At 43.6% G+C, this 20,790-nt stretch overlaps 1 protein-coding gene across 1 annotated transcript; it reads left to right on the top strand.

Annotated features, from left to right (window-relative positions):
* The first annotated feature begins 5,841 nt into the window (after nt 1-5,841).
* Nucleotides 5,842-17,849, top strand: BMP2 (bone morphogenetic protein 2). Its single transcript, XM_065893555.1, has 3 exons — nt 5,842-6,843; nt 7,980-8,329; nt 15,884-17,849. The coding sequence occupies exons 2-3, from the start codon at nt 7,987-7,989 to the stop codon at nt 16,726-16,728; spliced, it is 1,188 nt and encodes a 395-aa protein (XP_065749627.1). The 5' UTR covers nt 5,842-6,843; nt 7,980-7,986; the 3' UTR covers nt 16,729-17,849.
* Nucleotides 17,850-20,790: the final 2,941 nt, after the last annotated feature.

Below are 20,790 nucleotides of genomic sequence, written 5' to 3'. Positions count from 1 at the left end.
CACTATCCCTGGTTATTTTTCCTCAACTCTCCCCACACCTTGAGTAAATGTCCCTTTGTTAAACTTTGTTAAATTCTTTTTTAAAGAATGTTATTACTATTACTTTCATGCTGGGATCCTACCTAAAGAATAAACTTACCTCCTAGTATCCTATCCAAACCCACCTCCAAATCTAAACTACCAGCCTTGCTCCACAGAACACAATCTGACATTTCCCCACCTGATGTCTTGCCTTTGGGTTGCTTCTACTGTCTAGAATCTAGAGACTGTTGGCATGATGGGGGAAGAAAATCCAAACAAGCAAAAAACATGAGTTCTAGAACAAACTACTGACTGTGCTCCTTGCTACCTGTGTGACCTTGGGAAACTGTCTTAATCTCTCTAGGCAGTTTCTTTATCTGTAAGATGGGCGTAATAATACCCACTGAGCAAGGGTCTTGTGATGATTAAATGAAAAAATAAGTGGAAAGCATCTAGTACATGAAACTCAGTAACTAAAGGTGTTGGTGGAAATTCTGCTGCTGCTAATGCTTTCATTCATAAAGATACCTACTGATCCTACTGAAATTTTACACACCCTGAACTTTTCTCTCAAGTTCTCTCACGTCTATGAATTTAGTGAGTCCACTTTTCAGAAATGAGATTGCTCTCCATTAAACCTATAGAAATTGTTTCTCACTTCTCTTATTAAAGTTCTTACTTCATATGTCTTATATTCATTTACCTGCAAACATGTCCCATTGTTAGGGGAAACACTGACTGAAACTGCCCACCCTGGCCAGGCACCACAGTAACCATTTTCACGAGTTATTTTACAATAGGAGGTCCTGGTAAGGAACAGGGAACTAATAAGCCACCACAAACTGGAAGAATTCAGGAAAGTCAAAAGGAGACGCAAGTCCGTATGTCCTACCAACCTCCTGTGTTAATTACATTATGAAGAGTCAAAGATAATATTTCTCATTATCATCCTCGCTGGAATCCATGTTGGCTGAGCCATGCATGTGCCACCAGGAAGGACCCTGAGTCAGAACAACAGACAAGAGACAAACCAAAAACTAATCTCATCACCATAAAACCTGAGACTGCAAACCACATGGCAGAGCAGTCCTCCTGGTTTCACTTCCCCTGCTGCTCTCTGCCCCAGGGCGCCCCTTCCCAATAGTCTCTTGCTTTGTCAGCACAAGTGTCTCCTCAGACAATTCATTTCCGAGTGTTAGACAAGATCCCACTCCTGGGCCCTGGAAGGGGTCCCACTTCTGCAACACCATCTCTTCTGCTGAATTCTAAATGCATTATGGGCAGAGATTTTGTATCTTTGTATTTCCTGGGCCCAAAGTGGACAGTTCCATGTCCATAATAGCTGCTCAAGCATATTTGCAGACTGGATATGTAAAGAGAAATATTATCATTGACTCTTCACAATATAATTAACACAGATTTTAATATCATTGACAAGATATGCAAATATATTGATATGAATATAATAAAATAATATTTAATGGATATCTAAAACAACATATTAGGAAGCTTATAATTATTTTTCAGAAGTGTGTGCTCATTTAACATTGATTTTTGCTGTCTGCCAAGTACAAAAGAAAATAACATGAAACAAAATGAATCTTCCAAGAACCACTGACATTAATTTGCATGTGTGTAGTAATTCAAATTGGGCAAATTTTGTTGTCTTGACACATGTATTCTCACTTATTTTTCACTACAGCTCTGTGAGGAGATAAGCAGTTAATCTCTACATATTATTCATGAGGGAGCTGACACTATCAGAATTTGTTATTGGCTTAATCAACCTCAGTGGTAAACTTTCTGATGAAATACCCACTTCTAGGCAACATGATAAAAGCTGTTAGAAAAGAAAAAGAAGAAGAAAAGCCTACGAAGTCTATCTCAAAATCAGGCCATAATATTTCAGGCAGAAGGTCAAGAAATACATTTAAAGATACATAGAGTAAGTAGCAATCAAAACCTTGTGTTTGTATGGCATTTTTTACTTCTCCAAGTCAACACATGCTAAGCATTTGACCTTTATCATGCCATCTGAGGCAGGTAGAACATATCTATTTACCCCGATTAATAGATGAGGTCAAGAGATGGCCATTTTAAATTCAGCCATCCATAGCCAAACCAGAATTAAAATGTAAGTCACCCAACTATGTCTTGGGCCATAAGCAACATGTGTATAGAGCACCTACTATGTGTATCCTACAATACAATACAATCTAGTTAAATTCATAAAATTTATTGTCTCTAAATTTTTAAGGAGTAGTCAGTATTTGCCTGAAAGGAATAACCCAGACTCAGAATACTAGGCCTACTAGTTGGCAAATAAGTCACTTTACCCCACCCATCCTTCCACCACATCTAATTATACATCACATAGGTAAAAGTTAAAAGTCTGATTGAGCACATGCTGCTCTTTGCTGTGGTTCCTGGTTCCTGTGAAAGAACTTCATCCAGGTGAAATAAGTGGAATTGCTGTTAAGTGTCACACTAGTTACAAGGTGACAGGTATGCTATCAAGCCTAGAGGTTTCCCTGAGGAGTTGTTGTAGGTTTCAGTGGAATAACAATTACAAGGTAGATGGATCATTTCATGCCTGCTGTGACCTTTCCAATATATGAGAGTCATTATTTTAATGTTAATTTGCATAATGGTAGGTCTGAAAGAAAAACGGTGAATGCTAATAGCTGCAGGATGCAATAAAATTAAACATCATCTGGGCTGAACTGCTAAAGGAAAAGTTGCCAAAGTATGACTGTTCAAACACTTAATTTCATCCCAGGTCATGTCCACATTCAATCAAATGCAATTTCTGGTATCTCTTGAAAAACGGGCAATAAGTGACTGGAAGGGAATAGCAGCAACCTCCTTTATATAGAATCCTAACCTGGTAGGCTTTGCTTTTTTTTTTTTTGCGGTACGCAGGCCTCTCACTGTTGTTGCCTCTCCCGTTGCAGAGCACAGGCTCCGGACGCACAGGCTCAGTGGCCATGGCTCACGGGCCCAGCCGCTCTGCGGCATGTGGGATCTTCCCGGACAGGGGCACGAACCCGTGTCCCCTGAATCGGCAGGCGGACTCTCAACCACTGCACAACCAGGGAAGCCCGGCTTTGCTTTTTTACATAACTTGTGTGTCCCCTTTGAGGAAGTTGAATTTTCAACTACCATCACCTTCCCCAAATGACCCTTGACCCCAACTTTCACCACTCCCCACATCTGGCACATACACTAAATTTGATACACCCAGAAAGAATGACTCTCACCTTATGGGCTGAAAAACTTGCAATAAACCTTTGAAGAAGGTAGCATGGACCATGGCTAGCAGCAAGTGATATTTTCAAGGGAAATAGACACTGTCACCTCAAAGTAATAAGCCTGCATTCTGAGTTGCAGGTGGGAAGGTAGCTGTGCACAAAGAGAATAAAAAGAGGTCATCTCCATTTAGATTTATTGTTTCAAACTATTCCTAATGCCTAGAAAATGGGTAGGTTCGATCATCCTGTACTTCGCACCCCAAATCCGTCTTTGGAGATTATTTATTTACTTACATATTTACTTCTTTATTTATTGACTTCTTTCTCCCAAGCGTTCAAACTCATTTCCACCACAAGAGGGCAGCCATCTCTAAAAAACAGCCAGAGAGCCTGGCTCTTAAGAGAAATGGGGCCAACATTTAGGAAGTTATGCTTGGGCAGGGCATTCAGCAGCCCCTGAGTAATCACATATCACACACAAGAGGTTCTGTGATGGGCAACACTGAAATGGGATAGAGTGTCCAGAAGTGCCAATTTTCCCTCCGATTCTTGATGATCAAAGATTATTTCACAGACTGACAAGGCTCCCAAGTTATGAAGGCCTGCAGCTGTGAGACATCCTTGATGTCAACACCAAAGATTTATTTTTCATCCTTACTTGAGGCACATTCAATAGCTGTCAGCTTTCTCCTCCTCTTTAAAAGCTACACACTGATTTAGGTTTCATATAAGTTTTGTTTTGTTTTTTAAATCTCACTGATGACAGAAACTATTGTTAACTCCTCAATTAAACTTGATAGGGAAGGAAATTGTTTCAGAAGCACAATAAACACTTTCTGACTTAAAGTGTCTGTGAAGAGAACATGTTCTCTTGCCAACTTGTTTGGTGTCCAATGATTCAGAGTGGCAAACAGCTTCCATAGTGCATTTTCAGGGAAAAATAGTACCATGTTCCTGAATATTTTGTCCCTCATCCCCCCCCCCATTTATTATCCTAGTAGGCAGGCTTCCTCATAAATACCTTATTTGACCTTTATACTTGCAGAAACAGCGAGTGCCTAATTCCCCTCTGTGAGTTACTAATCCGATTTACGTGAGCGGAACCTAGAATTATTTTAGCTTTCCGACTGAAAAAATAATACACATGGATAATAGATTGTTATGAGTTCCTGCTTCAGGCTTTTCTCTTTCTGCTCTGCAGGCTGAAGGTCCTGTGCAAGAGAACTTGATTTTGCCCATCTGGCCTTTTCCAAAACTTTTCTCCCTTTGGGTAAACTTGTTGAGCTGTGCATGGGGGGTCCTGGAATCCTGGAAAGGATTGAAAGCCTTAGCCTTGAAATTTGTGGTGCAGCAGATTTGGGGACTCTCTCAGCTGAGGAAGACAAGTCACTTGACCACATGTCACAGATCAGCTGCTGGGGCCTGGTGTAAGTGGGTGGGGCAGAAGGTTCTAAGGTCTCAGACCAGAATTGTCCTGTCTGCTTGGCTCACACTGTGCGTTATTTTACCTTCCTCTGAGTTGCCTCTGAGCTGGGCAAGATAAATATCACAAGGCATGAAGTGATTGCTACCGTAAGAAGAAATAAAATCCCTCTCATCCTCTCTTCTCTCTCTCTCTCTCTCTCTCTCTCTCTCTCACACACACACACACACACACACACACACACGTGGACGTAAACAGAGTCCACAATGCACATGTCACATATAGCAGGACATCCATTTCACATAGACATATGTTTACAGAAATGTGTGGTTTCGTTAGCACATATTTACATATATGAATATTTGTGTATTACACATATACTTATTGGAGTAATAGTGCACATTTATATAAATACATTTACATATGTAAATAAATATATCTCTCTGTGTTAAAGTTTAAGTAACACCCAATATCCAATCTCTAGTTTTGTTTTAATTCTCCTCCCACCCCGGGGAAACACAGAAGTGTGTACCCCAAGCCTATGCCAAGATGCCTTGTAACTTGGTTGAGTTCTTCTTTTAATCGACTATTATTGAACATCTTCAAACTGAAAGTTGAATAACGGGCCGGGAGGGGAAATAAGGCCCGACCCAGCATTCGTCCGGGATTTCGCTCCCGGAGCCCCAGCCAGGGTCCGCCGCTCCGACGGATCTCCCCTCTGAGGGCAGGGGCTGGAGGCGCGAGCGCCCCCTCTGCGGCCGCGAGTCCCCACCCTCGGCCCCACCCCGCCGCGGCTGCCCCGGCGCGCCGTCCACACCCCTGCTCGCTGCTCCCGCCCGCTCGGGGATCCCCGGCGAGCCGCGCCACCGAGGGGGAGGTGTTCGGCCTCGGCCGGGAGGGAGACGGCAGGCGGCGTCCCCTTTAAAAGCCGCGAGCGCCGCGCCACGGCGCCACCGCCGCCGCCGCCGCCGCCGCCGCCGGAGTCCTCGCCCCGCCGCGCCGCGCTGCGCCCGGCTCGCGCTGCGCCCGCCGCTCTGCTTCCCACAATCGGCCGGGGATTGGCAGCCGCCGCCGGACATCGGCCGCCACAGGCTCCGCCGCCCACACGGACGACCTAGGCGCTAGCGCCTTGCGGATTACTGCGGGCTCCGAGGCACCCGCGCCCGCAGACCCTGCGCGGGTTGGAGCACCCGGCCGTGCGCGCCGCTGCGCCGTGGCCTCGGCTGCCCGGGCCAAGCCGGAGCCTAAGACCGGCGTGCAGAGCGCCGGGGAGCCGGGAGCCGAGCCCGAGCGCCGCGATGCCGATCACCTCCCGCCGTTGCTCGGGGGCCTGGGACGTGCCGGCCGAGGTGTGATCGTACCCCAGGCTGGCCACAAAGGGCACAGCGACTTGGCCCGGGGGCGAGGAGAGCGAGGGGAGAGCGCAGCCACTCGCTTCGGCAGCCCGAAACTCGGCTCGACTCTCTGGAGAATGCGCCCGAGGACGCCGGAGCGCCGGAGCCGCGGTGGTTTCAACTGGCTAGCGCTAATGGGGGTGCACTGGAGGAAGGCAGAGTGATGCGGGGGGGCAACTCGCCCGGCACCAAGATCGCCGCTGCGCCCTTCCCCGGACCCGGCGTCTCCCAGGATGGCTGGCCCGAGCCATGGGCCCCGGCGGAGCTAGCGCCGAGCGCCCGACCCTCGCCCCCACAGTCCCGGAGCCAGCGCCCCGCGGGGCCACGCGTCCCATGGGCTCTGGTTCCTAAGGACGACGACAGCACCAGCTTTTCCTTTCTCCCTTCCCTTCCCTGCTCCGCACTCCTCCCCCTGCTCGCTGTTGTTGTGTGTCAGCACTTGGCTGAAGACTTCTTGAACTTGCAGGGAGAGTAACTTGCGCTCCCCACTTCGCGCCGGTGCCTCTGCCCCAGCGGACCCAGCCTCGCCGCCTGCGAACCCCGCCGCCCCTCCACTCCACCGCTGCGCCCGACCCGAGACGCTTTTCCCTGCGTAGAGAGACTGCCCGGCCGGCACCCGGGAGGAGAAGGAGGAGGCGAAAGAAGGGAACCCGGTCCCTGCGCCAGGTCCTTCAGCCAGAGCTTTTTCCATGTGGAGGCTCTTTCAATGGACGTGTCCCCGCGTGCTTCTTAGACGGTCTGCGGTCTCCTAAAGGTAGACAACGTGGGCCGAGGCCGGGGCTGTGGGTGGGCGCGGGGCCCCGGCGGATGAGCCCCTCCCGGGGCCAGGTTGGGCCGGACGTAAACAGAGCAGGTCCACGTGCAGCCGAGCTTCTGCGGGGATGCCCCCATCCTACCGCCGCCGGGCGATCGTCGGCTTTACACTCCCGGCTCGCACTTTTCCGCCCCTCCTCCCTCCCTTCTTTTCGGCATTTTATTAGGGCTGTTAACACTTAGATGATTTTATTTTTAAGGCAAAGAAATCCCTTGGAGAGGGTGGCCCCTGGATTTCACCCGTTAGCTGCCAACCTGTACGCCTTGCCGTGGCGATCCCTTCTGACTTTTTCAAGTTTCTCCGGGAGACCTGCTCTCTGTACTCAGAGCTGCGTCCCATTTGGGAAAATATTAGAAGTTGGGATTCTCCCTGTTTGTTTCCAGGAATGCGAGGGGGCAGTTCTCTCGTGCCACCTTGTGCTGACACGGGAATTAATAGATATTAGCCATCTACGTAATCCTATGAAGATACCTGCGTATCTTGACTGCATTGGGGGGAGGGGGTTCGGGGATGGAGTGGCCTGCCCTGACATCTCTGAGGTTAGAGACGTGGGCCACAGGTTGCAAGTGACTTCGGAAGTTGTGCCCCTGAGTTTACTGGCTCTGGAAGTTATAGACCGTGTGTGTGTATCAGGAAGTTCTATACAGTGCCTCTAAGGAAGTCACATGCACCATTTGTGTTTATATGCCAGCGAGCGCTGTGTGATTGGGTTAGTTTAGGGGACAGAGGGGTGTGAGACCAAACGGTGGTTTCCCCAGGTTCCCTGCACAGGCTGTCAGCGTGTCACAGAAAGAAAAGGTGACAGTCACTGACGCGGGGTGGGGGGGGGCAAATTTTGTCAGACGGATTGAGAATGGAATGGGAGGGTGAAATCCATCTGGCTCAGGAACTAAGGGTCTTCCATTCTCCTAAACGTTTGAACTTCAGCTCCTCTGAAGTGTCTCCGCGAGTGTTGTCAGCCGGGTGGGCACCCTGGAGGAGGAAGCAAGGGGACCGAGCGGGAGCCGGGACCGCGGGGGCGGAAGGGGGGAGGGCTGGGCGGAGAACTCCGTGACTCACGTCGGCCCTGTCCTCAGGTCGACCATGGTGGCCGGGACCCGCTGTCTTCTAGCGTTGCTGCTTCCCCAGGTCCTCCTGGGCGTTGCGGCCGGCCTCATTCCCGAGCTGGGCCGGAGGAAGTTCGCGGTGTCTGCTGGCCGGTCTTCGTCCCAGCCCTCGGACGACGTCCTGAGTGAGTTCGAGTTGCGGCTGCTTAGCATGTTCGGCCTGAAGCAGAGACCCACCCCCAGCAGGGGTGCCGTGGTGCCCCCCTACATGCTGGACCTGTACCGCCGGCACTCGGGCCAGCCTGGCGCGCCCGCCCCGGACCACCGGCTGGAGAGGGCAGCCAGCCTCGCCAACACCGTGCGCAGCTTCCACCACGAAGGTGAGGCTTGGAGCCGGGGCGCGGGGGCGGAGACGGGGGCGGGGAGTCGTCCATCCAAGCGCCCCACAGTGGGCAGACAGCAGGCGTCCCTGGAAGGGCAGCTTGGCCGGGGCGCTGCAGACGTTTCCATGTTTGCCTCTGCAAGAACCTTTACGAACCTGGCATTCACTCACTGCCTGTGTGGCGGGAGAGCCAGGGATTCCCCTTTGGTAAATCTGCACCCTTTTCCTGGCTTGCAGCCAGAAGAGCGACTCCTCCTCCAGGAACTGGAGAGAAATCAAGTGATGGGGAAGATGAGGGCAAAAGGCTTGCCCCTAGTCAGCTAAACGTGCAAGAATTCCATAGGAGAAGAATGAGGAGGGGGGCAGATTGGGATCTCTTTAGGTCTGTTTGGAAGCCTTTGCTCTATAAATCTGCTTCTCTTGCTTAAGCCGGGGTTTCAAGCATGACAGAGCCAAGGGCAGAATTTTCAGAGATAGTATTGAAAAATCAAAGCCCGGGGTTCCAATGTCTTTCTAATTTACAGTAGATCTGGACCTGGTTTGGAAGATTTCAAATCCCTATCTAATCCTCGTGGGAGATCAATTCCACAATCAATCTTATTGTTTCCACAATGACTTTCTTGTCTTGTGCTTAAATCTGAGATGAACTCCGGAGTAGAGACAAGGCTAGCCTTCAGATAAAAGCTTTTGCAGCAACTGCCTGTTTTCCTTCATGTGCACTGAAATGTGGGTTTTTTTTCTTTTATGATACTGGATGTGGTTCTTTTAAGGTAGGATGTTTATACTTGTTTCATCAGAAAGGCATTTAGTGGATTTGAAATGTCTTAGAGCAGCTAGTGAGATCTGTTGTACCCAAGTTCTTAGGGCAATTGGTCAAAAATATTTTCCACTTCAATTCTTTTTCTACACTTTTAAATGCTCCTTTGGCTTAACACATTCTAAACGAGCCCAGGTTCGTTCAAGTTCTACAGAATGGTCCAAAGATGTATATCACAGAGCAGCCACTTATAGGATATCAGGGAACTGGGATATTGTTCCGGTTTTCTTTCCTTGCCTTGCTGAGGTGGTCAATTTCAAGTGGAAATCTACCCTCTGATATAAACAAATCAGTAGTGTCACAGCCAGGCATTTTCTGCCAGTGTGAAGGAGAACTTATACTTGTGAGAACAGCAGTCAATAGTGGGAAGGGGTCCTAAAGGCCGGTCACATAACAAAAGGGACTTCATCAAGGCAGCTATACATAATGAAGGGGACATGAATTGAAAAATCAGTTCATTTTTCAGCACATTTCTAAGTGAGGTGCTGTCTGCTAGCAGAAATCATATTTGAAAGGAAATAAGATCTCATTTTACTCCTTCAGGATTCATCCACTGAAAGCAGAAGTTGTCTGTTGTCATGCAGAAATGTTCTTGTTCCTGTACATTCTGTCGTCACCACCTTGGGGAGATTATAGATCCAGCTCATCATTCCCAGCTGCTGCTGATTAGAATTGTTTCTCTGGATAGAAAAGTAATAAGAATTGCTATTTCAGCCACCTCTCCTGGAGATATAGCATGGAAACCATTCTGAACTTTATTTTTAAGGCCAAGAAGGCACTGTGTGTGTCTCTTAGAACTTTAAAGGAAGATAGATCATTTAAGGCATTTGACACCTAAAAACGTTCAGTTGCATGAGGATTCCATCAGTGAAGTCTGCATATTTCTTCCTCTGGAAGCGGCTCGACCAAAACTAAACAGTCTAGAACTTATTGGAGTGTATAATTTTAAGTTAAAGAGCGTGCTTGAGTTTATAAGTCAGAATTTATGTCTTTAAACGTGTAAATGTTATGCACCAAATAGTGCAGAAGTTACCAACTTGCTTAAAATCAAGTTGCAATAATAACTTCAGATCTTTATGAAATTAGATAATAAAAAAAAAGCTATGTAATGTTTGCCCCAAATTTCAACAAACACATTCCTTTTCTTCTTAAGACTAGCATATAATCATTAAGCTACAAATTGCCCTTTTTTGAAGACCGTTTCATTTTTATGTAAACCAGAATTTGGTTTTTGTAAATATTCTTGTTTATAAAACATCCATGCATGGCACTAAAAAATCTTTTAATAAACCATGTGATTAAGGCTGCAGGTTTAAGAGCAGAATTTGGTTCCTAGAGCCCTTGTGGATGTTTTTTTGGTAAAGGACCTGATTACGAGAATTACCTGTTGGTTTTATTTGCGGGTGGGATCTGGGTGATTTGGCGAAATACAAGACAAGAAGTATCATGATGGCATTCTTTCAACCGATGTGTGAAGATAATGGGTCTACATCATAGGTGATCTGACACAGAAATTATCAGTTGTCATTTCTCCTATTAAGCTTTGTCTAGTCCTTTCTCCAGTGTCTTTTATTCGGGAGAGCCCAAGCGCTGGAAAATTTTTCTTTTTTCAAAGTTGTTAAAAAGTGCTTCGGAACTGCCACTGAGGATAGAAAAATCACTTCTTCAACTGGAAACAGTGTTTTGTGTTTTGCTTGTAGTTAAAAACACATTGAAATAGGTTGACTTGATTGGCCTTGCAAAAAATCTTCATTCTTTCCTGTCAGATTGGAATATGGAAGGACCACGCGCTCGCTCTCCAGACACTGAAGGACACAGTTCTCTTTTTGCCCAAAATAACTGAATTATTTGCCTCTATGACTGAAGCTTTGAAAGAGATTAACCCCGTTCCCACAAATGTAATTTTCTTGAAAATATTCATTTATAAGGAAAGTTCAAGAAACAACCACTGCTCTGTGATGGAGCACTGGTATCACAAATTCCCAGTGCAACCAAAGGATTTGGACACATACACCCCCCCAAACCAGTGCTCACTTGGGGTGCTTCCCTAGTGTCCCCAGGTATTTCATTGTGATTGTGAAAGGCCCCCTTTAGGTAGAACAGGCATTCTATTTGGAAATGCTCATAGAGATTGAGGCTTTGGTGCCCAGAGATAGTTCTTGCACTTATGTTTTCCATTTTGCCTCGTTTTTAGTGGTTCCTCTCTGTTCCCCCTTGATCCCTCCTCATTGAGCTATTTTGTCTTTTTAAGACTTTCACTTTGTGTGTTTCACCAAATAAGCAACAATAAGAGGGCCCTGGATCATTCCAAAGGTGTTGGAGCTAAGAGAGTGCGTAGAGGCCAAATCAGGGTTGGTGACCACGACCATGCTCTTTCTTTTAGCTGCCATCTCCTTTGTTGTCTTTGTTTTTTTAACTGATTCATTTTAACCTTTTGTATTTTATCGTTGTTTTTCTCCTTGATACATCAATTCTCTAACCATTATTTTATATTTTGGAAAATTTTATTTATTATTCTCCACTACTTTCATTTTATTTCAGGGCAGTGATTTCCAACCTTACTGATTTACTAGAACATTTCCAGGTTTTTATTGTTGTTTTCTTAATGGACATTTTTTGTCTAAAGAGTGTTGCAAAATTCTCAAAATGTAATGACAACTCACTTTTTGCTAAAACCCATCAAAACTTGTCCTCGTCATACTGTAGGACAAACAGGCAGTCACAAAATATCAGTGGTTCCACACAAGATCTGTATGTCCCAGTGGCCCCTGCCACTTTACCTTTCTGCTTTACTTTTCTGTTCTGTCTGCTTCTTCCACCATTTCTATCCCTTTAACTGGGACAGAACTTGCCCTACGGTTATCACTGTGTTAAATATAAATCTGCTTCTAATGGTTTTGACTTTTGCTTGAGTTTTTGACTCCTCCCCTATGTTAGATGGTGCCGTCTAGTGGCCAGAAACTTGGGAGCTGCAGTAGACTCAAGTTCATAGCTATGTTCTTAGTTTACTAGCTCTGTGACCTTAGGAAAATCACATAACCTCTCTGAGCTCCAACTATTTCATTTACAAAATGGAGCTAGTAACAGTTCCTCTCTAACTGATTTGTCATAAGGTAATTCATATAAAGTTCTTAGTGCCAGACCTGGCACAAACAACCATTAAGCACACTTGCTGTCATTATCGTGATGACTTGTTTCTTTATGTCCTATTCTCCCCTGGTCTAGGGAAGAGGCCAAAGTGGACCTAGGCTAGCTGAGGGAATTCAGTCTCGTCTTTTTGAATGTAGATGAATAATTGACAGTGTAGATGATTAAGTTAGAACTTCACTTTTTGGAGGAGAAGACAAATGTCATTGTTGCCTTATTTTTCTTTACTTTCCCACATTTTTGTAGCCATAGCTCCATCTATTTGGATAAGAACTTAGAGGTTCAAGAACCCATGTCTAAGATAGGCTGGAATCCTCAGATCCCTTGGCAAGTGCAGCTTATTCAATAAGGGTTATTTACAGAGAATTAATAATTGTATATACCTCTAGAAAAGCATACATTACCTACTTAGGTAAATACTCCATATTTTCAGAATCCCTAGGCTTGTTGTGGTGATTTGCAGATTCTTTACTTCATTTCAGGTTCAGATTTTTTTCTGCCTTCTAGAAAAATTTCATGTTCCCTTGAAGATCAAAGGAGAGGGTAGTAGGTGCCCTAACCTTGGTCAGTTGTTTTCCTGGGTTTGGGGGTTCCTATGACTTTCTGACTTATCTCTGTGACCAGAGTCTGCAGTCAGGGGTCTTGTCATGGAGGCCTTTGTATTAAGGAGGGATAGTGGTCCTTCAGGGATTAGGCTGACTGAGATGAAACTGCACAGTTGGAGAGGGATCTTCACATTACTTGTTAATGTTTAATAGTGTAATTTTTTCCTTTGCTAAGTGATTATCCTTTTGGCCACTTACTTCCAATGAGATTTTGAAGCACATGAAACTGCTTTTTTTATAGGTTAAATCCAGTTGAATGGTGGTAGTTTTGTATAATTCAGTCTCATATTAGTCTTTTGGAGGGTTATTGTTCTATTTAATGCCCCTTTTATACCCATCCTCTTTACTTCATTTACTTGTCTCTCGTGCTTACCTGGGAGATTGTTCCTTCATCCTCCTCCTGGCTGTGTGTGTGTGTGTGTGTGTGTGTGTGTGTGTGTGTATGATTTCTCTGGGCACCTTTGTTAATACAGCTGTTCCCCAAAGGCCCTGGATAATGTGCCGTTCCTTCCTCTCCTTAAAAGAAGAGAGAGCATTTTTAGGTGTGCCGGGATCAGCGAAGTCAGTTGCCAGGGTCCAGGCCTTGGCTTTGTGTCATTGTGTCTGATGGATGTGCAGATTTTTAGGTCACTCTTCTTTTCTGTGGTAGCTGGTGGCTTCTCTGCTGAAAGAATGCCTTCAGGGGAAACATCAGAGGGCTTGTGAATTGCAGGGAGGAAAGGAAAGAAGGGGCTAAACACAACCCTTGATACTTGTCGGAGCCACAGAGGAGAGCTCTGGTTGATTGGTGGGAGGGTTATTTTAAAAATAGTGCCTGGCCAGAAGTACCATTAGCCAGCAGCGGGGTTTAGAGCGGCTCCCCAAACGTATCCGTACCGGTACGGGTTAGCAGGCTTGAGGGGACCGTGGGGGACTCCCTTCTTGGCCTGATGGTCTCCCTGTCCAAGGAGAGGAGCTTTAGATCTTTCTGTTCTGAGTCTGGCTGCTCACCCTGGCCTCAAGTCTTACTCCTTGGCCAACGCTAATGGTTCTTCTATTCATTCCTATATTATTTAACAAAAAGGCACTTTAAAATATGTTCCTGGGGCTTCCCTGGTGGCACAGTGGTTGAGAGTCCGCCTGCCTGCCAATGCAGGGGACATGGGTTTGTGCCCCGGTCCGGGAAGATCCCACATGCCGTGGAGCAGCTGGGCCCGTGAGCCATGGCCGCTGAGCCTGCGCGTCCGGAGCCTGTACTCCGCAATGGGAGAGGCCGCAACAGTGAGAGGCCCGCGTACTGCAAAAGAAAAAAAAAAAAATGTTCCTGGCAATTTATACTTGCATGTGAAAAACGTTCTTTAAAACCTTTAGCCTCGAAGGGCAGTTCACCAGCTTCCAGCATTACCTCACCTGAGAACTGCTAGAAATGCTGCATCTCAGGCCCTACCCCAGACTTACCCACTGAATCAGAATCTGCATTTGAAGAGTTAAGGTGTCCTATAGGTGTTTTGCACACAGGTTGAAGTTTGAGAAACGTCCCATTAAAGCATTCCTCCATAATTTGGTATAAACCACCCCTGTTGACCTTAGCTTGCAGTGATGATTGTTGCTTTGATGATGAAGGTTTACACAGGTAGAACCTTTGAGTGAGCGATCTGAAGTGATTATCCTTTGCTAAAATGTCTAAATTTTGTGAACAATGAATAGCCGTTTGGTTCAGGAGAAATACAACCAGAAAATTAATGAAAATATGGTTTCCTCTTATGGTGATGACAGGGCCAAATAGATTTTGTTAGCACTCAGGTTGGATCCTGAATGAAGCAGGTAAAATTTGTTAACAGTGAAATAACAGGATGTGGTAAAGCTAGAAGAAAGTAAACCCAAATATCCCAAATTCTAGTGCTGTTTACTATCAATTTAATAATAATGTGCACCTTTGATGATTTGCAGACTATACATTCAAGGTGCTATGTTATATTTTATTGTTTGCTCGACAAGCAGTACTCCTTAAAACTGAAATTCTGGAATTTTAAATCAGGAAGAACTTTTATGAATAGCCCACTTGAATGACTATTTTAAAATAGTGATAATAGATATAAAATGATTATTCTGTAATTAGATTATCCCTTACATCATGAATGTCATAATGACATTTCTGTAGATTTTTATAAATTTGGGGGAGATTTATCTGTATACTGTAGCCTATTATTGGGTAGGTGTATAATTTTAATATGGTTTATTTTTTTTTTAAAGATAAAGGAATTACAAACAGAAAAGAATTATTTTTTTTTCCCAAAAGCATCTGCAATGAGATTTTGATTTTTGAGGTCATAAAGAGGTGAGAGAAGAGACAAAGTTGGGAAGTTATTTCTCTTGAAATCATCCAGCCTTAATTACTACAGTGTCCTAGTACCACCCTTACGTTTCCAAAGAAATAGATCCCTGTAAATGCCTTTGTCTCTGGACTTTTGAGTAAAATAGTAGGGTGTACTTTGCAAAACATCATCGTTGATGTTGAGTTTCAGAGTCTTTAATTAGGAAACTGAAATCTGTATATCGAGATTTGTAAATCATCTAAATGGCAGAGTAATGTTTTAGAATACTGCTTAAGGGATTGACATTAAAGCCTTTTTCTTTTTAAGAAATGCAATAATTTCCTCAAATCCTCACTCATTAGACCTCTATTAACTATAGTGCTGACTTTTTTTTTTTTTGCCCTAAAGTCTGTGAATTCCAAAGAAATGCTTCACCATTTCCCCCATTATTATAGCCACCTGGAAGCAGTATTCACGTATTAGATTAAACACGTAACAGTGAATTGTGAAATTTTGTTTCATGGTGTGTACATTGACATAAATGTATAGAAAAGGGAGGATCATTTCTTTATCTAAAGGGCAAATTTTAACTTTCTGGCTGCAGATTTTTACATGTGTTAAATCAAACCCATACTTGCCAATCATACTGAATGATTTTTCTTTTTTTCTACTTTTTTCCATTAAATTAGAATCTTTGGAAGAATTGCCAGAAATAAGTGGAAAAACAACCCGTAGATTCTTCTTTAATTTAACTTCTATCCCCACTGAGGAGTTTATCACCTCAGCAGAACTTCAGGTCTTTCGGGAACAGATGCAGGAAACTTTGGAAAACAATAGCAGTTTCCATCACCGAATTAATATTTATGAAATTATAAAACCTGCCACAGCCAACTCCAAGTTCCCCGTGACCAGACTTCTGGACACCAGGTTGGTGACTCAGAATGCCAACAGGTGGGAGAGCTTTGATGTCACCCCTGCCGTGATGAGGTGGACAGCGCAGGGGCTCGCCAACCACGGGTTTGTGGTGGAGGTGGCCCACCCAGAGGACAGCCACGGGGTCTCCAAGAGGCACGTGCGGATTAGCAGGTCTTTGCACCAAGACAAGCACAGCTGGTCACAGAGAAGGCCCTTGCTGGTCACTTTTGGCCACGATGGGAAAGGACACCCTCTCCACCAAAGAGAAAAGCGTCAGGCAAAACACAAACAGCGGAAACGCCTCAAGTCCAGTTGTAAGAGACACCCTTTGTACGTGGACTTCAGTGACGTGGGGTGGAATGACTGGATCGTCGCCCCCCCAGGGTATCATGCCTTTTACTGCCACGGGGAGTGCCCTTTCCCCCTGGCTGATCACCTGAACTCCACAAACCACGCCATCGTCCAGACGCTGGTCAACTCAGTGAACTCTAAGATTCCCAAGGCATGCTGTGTCCCAACAGAACTCAGTGCCATCTCCATGCTGTACCTTGACGAGAATGAAAAGGTGGTATTAAAGAACTATCAGGACATGGTTGTCGAGGGTTGTGGGTGTCGTTAGCACAGCAAAATAAAATAAAATAAATAAATATATATATATATTTTAGAAAAAAGCAAAAAAAAAATCAAGTTGACACTTTAATATTTCCCAATGAAGACTTTATTTATGGAATGGAATGGAGAAAAAAAAAACAGCTATTTTGAAAATATATTTATATCTACGAAAAGAAGTTGGGAAAACAAATATTTTAATCAGAGAATTATTCCTTAAAGATTTTAAAATGTATTTAGTTGTACATTTTATATGGGTTCAACCCCAGCACATGAAGTATAATGGTCAGATTTATTTTGTATTTATTTACTATTATAACCACTTTTTAGGAAAAATAGCTAATTTGTATTTATATGTAATCAAAAGAAGTATTGGGTTTGTACATAATTTTCCAAAATTTGTAGTTGTTTTCAGTCGTGTGTATTTAAGATGAAAAGTCTACATGGAAGGTTACTCTGGCAAAGTGCTTAGCACATTTGCTTTTTTTTTTGCAGTGCTACTGTTAAGGTCACAAGTTCATGTCCAGAAAAAAAAAAAAGTGGATAATCCACTCTGCTGACTTTCAAGATTATTATATTATTCAATTCTCAGGAATGTTGCAGAGTGGTTGTCCAGTCCATGAGAACTTACGTCCTTATTAGGTGGAATATTTGGATAAGAACCAGACATTGCTGATCTAATATAGAAATCCCCCACCCCTTAGTTTGCAGAAAGAGTAAAGCAGGACCAATAGAAATAATTAAGAAAAGATAAACCTGCAGGAAAGTGAATGATGGTTTGTTGTTCTTCTTTCCTAAACTAGTGACCCCTTCAAAGGGGCTGGTCTGGCCAAAGTATTAAATAAAACATAAGATTTCGTCATTATTGATATTGTGGTCATGTATATTTAAAATTGATATCTAGTGGCCCTCGTGAAGAGTTGAAAATTGATTTGTATTTTACTTTTACCTCACCTAAGAGCTCTTTATGCTCAAAAGGACTCAATTTTCTAACTGCCTCTCCACAGCAAAATTGTTTTCTGCCTACCCCTGTTCTCTGTTCCATCAGCTTGCTTTTCTTTCCAAGGTTATGTGTTTGAACACATTTCTCCAAATGTTAAACCTATTTCAGATAATAAATATCAAAGCTCTGGCATTTCATTCTATAAAGGCCAACCTGTAAGAGAAAATGGTGCATTTGTACAGCGTTCACAAAGATTACCTTGTGTTTGCATTTTTGCTTCTGAGGCTACTCATTTTGGAGGGAGGTAGGGAGAAGGCAAGGAATAGTTGGAAATTTGCAGGAAAGTCATTGGCTAATTCCTAGGAATTAATCAATGATTTAGTATTTCACATGGACCTCTTTGGGGCAGGAAGATTTAAGAGAAAACTGAAGCAACAAAAATCAAGCCAAACCTGGGGAACCCAAGATAAAGTTTCAGAGATGATATCCCATGCAATAGAGGCAATGGTGCCAAAAAATTAGAAAGGGAAAGTGTCTGAGATCAAGCTTCTACAAGGACATCTGCCAGTTGGACTGAAGCCCAAGCAGAATGAAGTCGAATTAGGCCGCTCAGAATGAACACATACCAGTGGCAGGGCTTCTGTGCTCTGGGTTGAAATCAGACCCAAGGAAGGGTTCGGTGGGTATGCTTGTATGGCCAGGGGACCCACAACCCCACAATTTTACTGGAAGTATTTTAAGGTCAATTTCTAGGACTTTGTGTCACCTCTGATCCTGCTGTGATTGGTGAGGCCTAGTTCTAATTTCCTTTCCTAGCCCTTCCTTGATGTGGCTGAAAAAAAGTGTGTTAGTAAAGGAACAGTGTTATCATCAGATTCTTCTCAGGAATTAACTTGCTATGACCCTGTTACATTTTGGGTTATATTTTGGGTGTGATAGATTTAACCCTCGTTTTGAGATTATGTAGATCATATTTTTCTGAAAAATTAGTACAAGTTATCTTTTATTCCTTCCAGTGTTAAAATCTTTTAGTTTCTTTTTATCCCTATTCTATTGCTCTTTATGTATCATTGGTGTTAGACATCCCTGTGGAGGGCGGGATTGTCTTTGTCCCTTGGCATTCTTCACCCTCTCTTGCCATGGATGTGAGGGGCAGGCTGCACAGTCGTAACATCTTAAAAAATAATAATCCACATTTTCTCATCTCCAAATTCTCTAGATAAGAGTTGTAAAAGTACAGCACAAGAATTTCCATACATTTGGCAGTTCCGTCCCTATTTATTTCTCTGCTTCATTGGGTCTGATTTTCTCGGTTAAAATGATTCTCAAATGTTCTTTTCTCAAACGGTTCTCAAATGGTTCTTGCATAATATATATGTGTGAATATATATAGACATATATGTGAATATATATAAATATATACACAAATATATGTGTAAATATACATACAAATATATGTGTGAATACATATAAATATATGTGTAAACATATATAGACATATATGTAATATGTATAAATATACCTATGAAGATATATGTGATTGGTATTACATATATATAGATGATAGCATTTTAAGTTTAGTTTCAGAGATTTTTTAATAGTTGAGGACTCTGACCCTCTTGGCAGCTCATTTGAGAAACATAATATTCTTACATATATTCTACATTCCTATAGACGTTTTGTCTCACATTCTTCATTCTGAGAAAAAAAGTGTCATAACTAACCCCGTGACACTGAATGTCTTCACTTTTCAGTCACTATTCTATAGGAAACTTTTAATCTTTTTAGAGTTGGCTTTTCAAAAAATGTAGTAAGTTTCTGAATTTGTGGAGATCACCTTTCAAAATTAAGTTGTGTCATCTCGTTTTGTGCTTGTCTGGGCTGTGTGCACCTCCCTGGCATGGTTTTAACCTGTATGGCAGGTCCAGATTGCTCTGTTCATTTTTTGCCTTCAAAATTGGGGAAGAAGAAGATGAGTCGTTTACAGATTTCTCTGTGCTTCCATTTTTTCGTAATTTCTACTCCATTTGCTGCTTTAAATTGTACCTCAGGAGGCCAAGAGTGGAGAGATGATCTATCAGTCTGGTCTAGGTAGCAGGCTACATCATTACTGGATAATCTAAGTGTTCCATATCTTTTTCCTCAGCTTTTTATTGGAGGTGGAAAAATCATTTGTGCATTTCACAGCACTTTTAAAAATAGTGTATTTCTATTCTAGAGTCATATTAATGTTAAGATATTGATTCATGGAGTGTTAGATGCCACAGCCCCCCAGTCTGTTATAAGGCAAAAGGAACCTAGCGTTGCAGTAAAGAACAATTTAAGTGTAGAAATAAGTGTGACATGGATAGGCAATCACAAAGAAGTAGGACTGCCCTGGCACTATTCTATTCTGCTTCATTTTTTGCAGGGGGCAGGTAGGGTGAGATGGGATTAATGCAGGTCTGCTTCACTCAGGTAAATTGCTTTTCCTCTTGCCTGCACCCCACTGACATAAATTACAGCCTTATGGTTTTCTCCAGGGCAGAGTTTTCTCACTGTTTCCCTGCCCTGCAAACTTCAAAGTGAACTTCTACCTAACTTGGGGGACCAATGCTCTAAATAAAACTTTTTAGATTTTAATGTGCATGCGAATCACCAATACTAGCTCCAGGAGAATGCAGCCTTGATGTGTATACAGACCCCTTGGGATCATGTTATAACATAGGTTCTGTTGCCATGAGTCTGGGGTGGGGCCTGAGATTCTGCATTTCCAACACATTCCCAAGTGTAGCTGCCTTTACGCACCGGCTTAAGGTCTTACACATTGAGTAGCAAGGCTGTAAGAATTCTCAATCACAATAGCAGAAAGCAGGACTAAGTTTAGGCCCCTTGCTAAGAAATAGCACTAAAAGGAAAAACAAAACAAAACAACAAAACCTGTATACAGGATGGCATTTGGATACATTTTATCTGAAATGATGCCCTACATATTTTTTTCAAAGGCATTCTTTTCCCCCACAAGATGACTGGCAATTTTGTGTTCTAGCCACCCTCAGACATGAAAACACTTGGTTGCTTATCTTGTAAAATCTGCTCAGCTTGCTTGCTTGGGCATGTATGTAGTCAGTTTAGTCAAATACGTGTCAG

This window comes from Phocoena phocoena, chromosome 15, assembly GCF_963924675.1.
Source record: "Phocoena phocoena chromosome 15, mPhoPho1.1, whole genome shotgun sequence".
Classification (NCBI taxonomy): Eukaryota; Metazoa; Chordata; class Mammalia; order Artiodactyla; family Phocoenidae; genus Phocoena; species Phocoena phocoena.
The sequence above is the reverse complement of the archived record's forward strand: the minus strand, read 5'-3'. Positions and strand labels throughout refer to the sequence as shown.

What these genes read in the sequence shown, in the direction of transcription:
- BMP2 (XM_065893555.1), top strand. Translation starts at nt 7,987, where the DNA reads ATGGTGGCCGGGACCCGCTGTCTTCTAGCGTTGCTGCTTCCCCAGGTC. An exon ending in GCGCAGCTTCCACCACGAAG is followed by an intron (nt 8,330 to 15,883) that starts GTGAGGCTTGGA and finishes CCATTAAATTAG; the next exon opens with AATCTTTGGAAGAATTGCCA.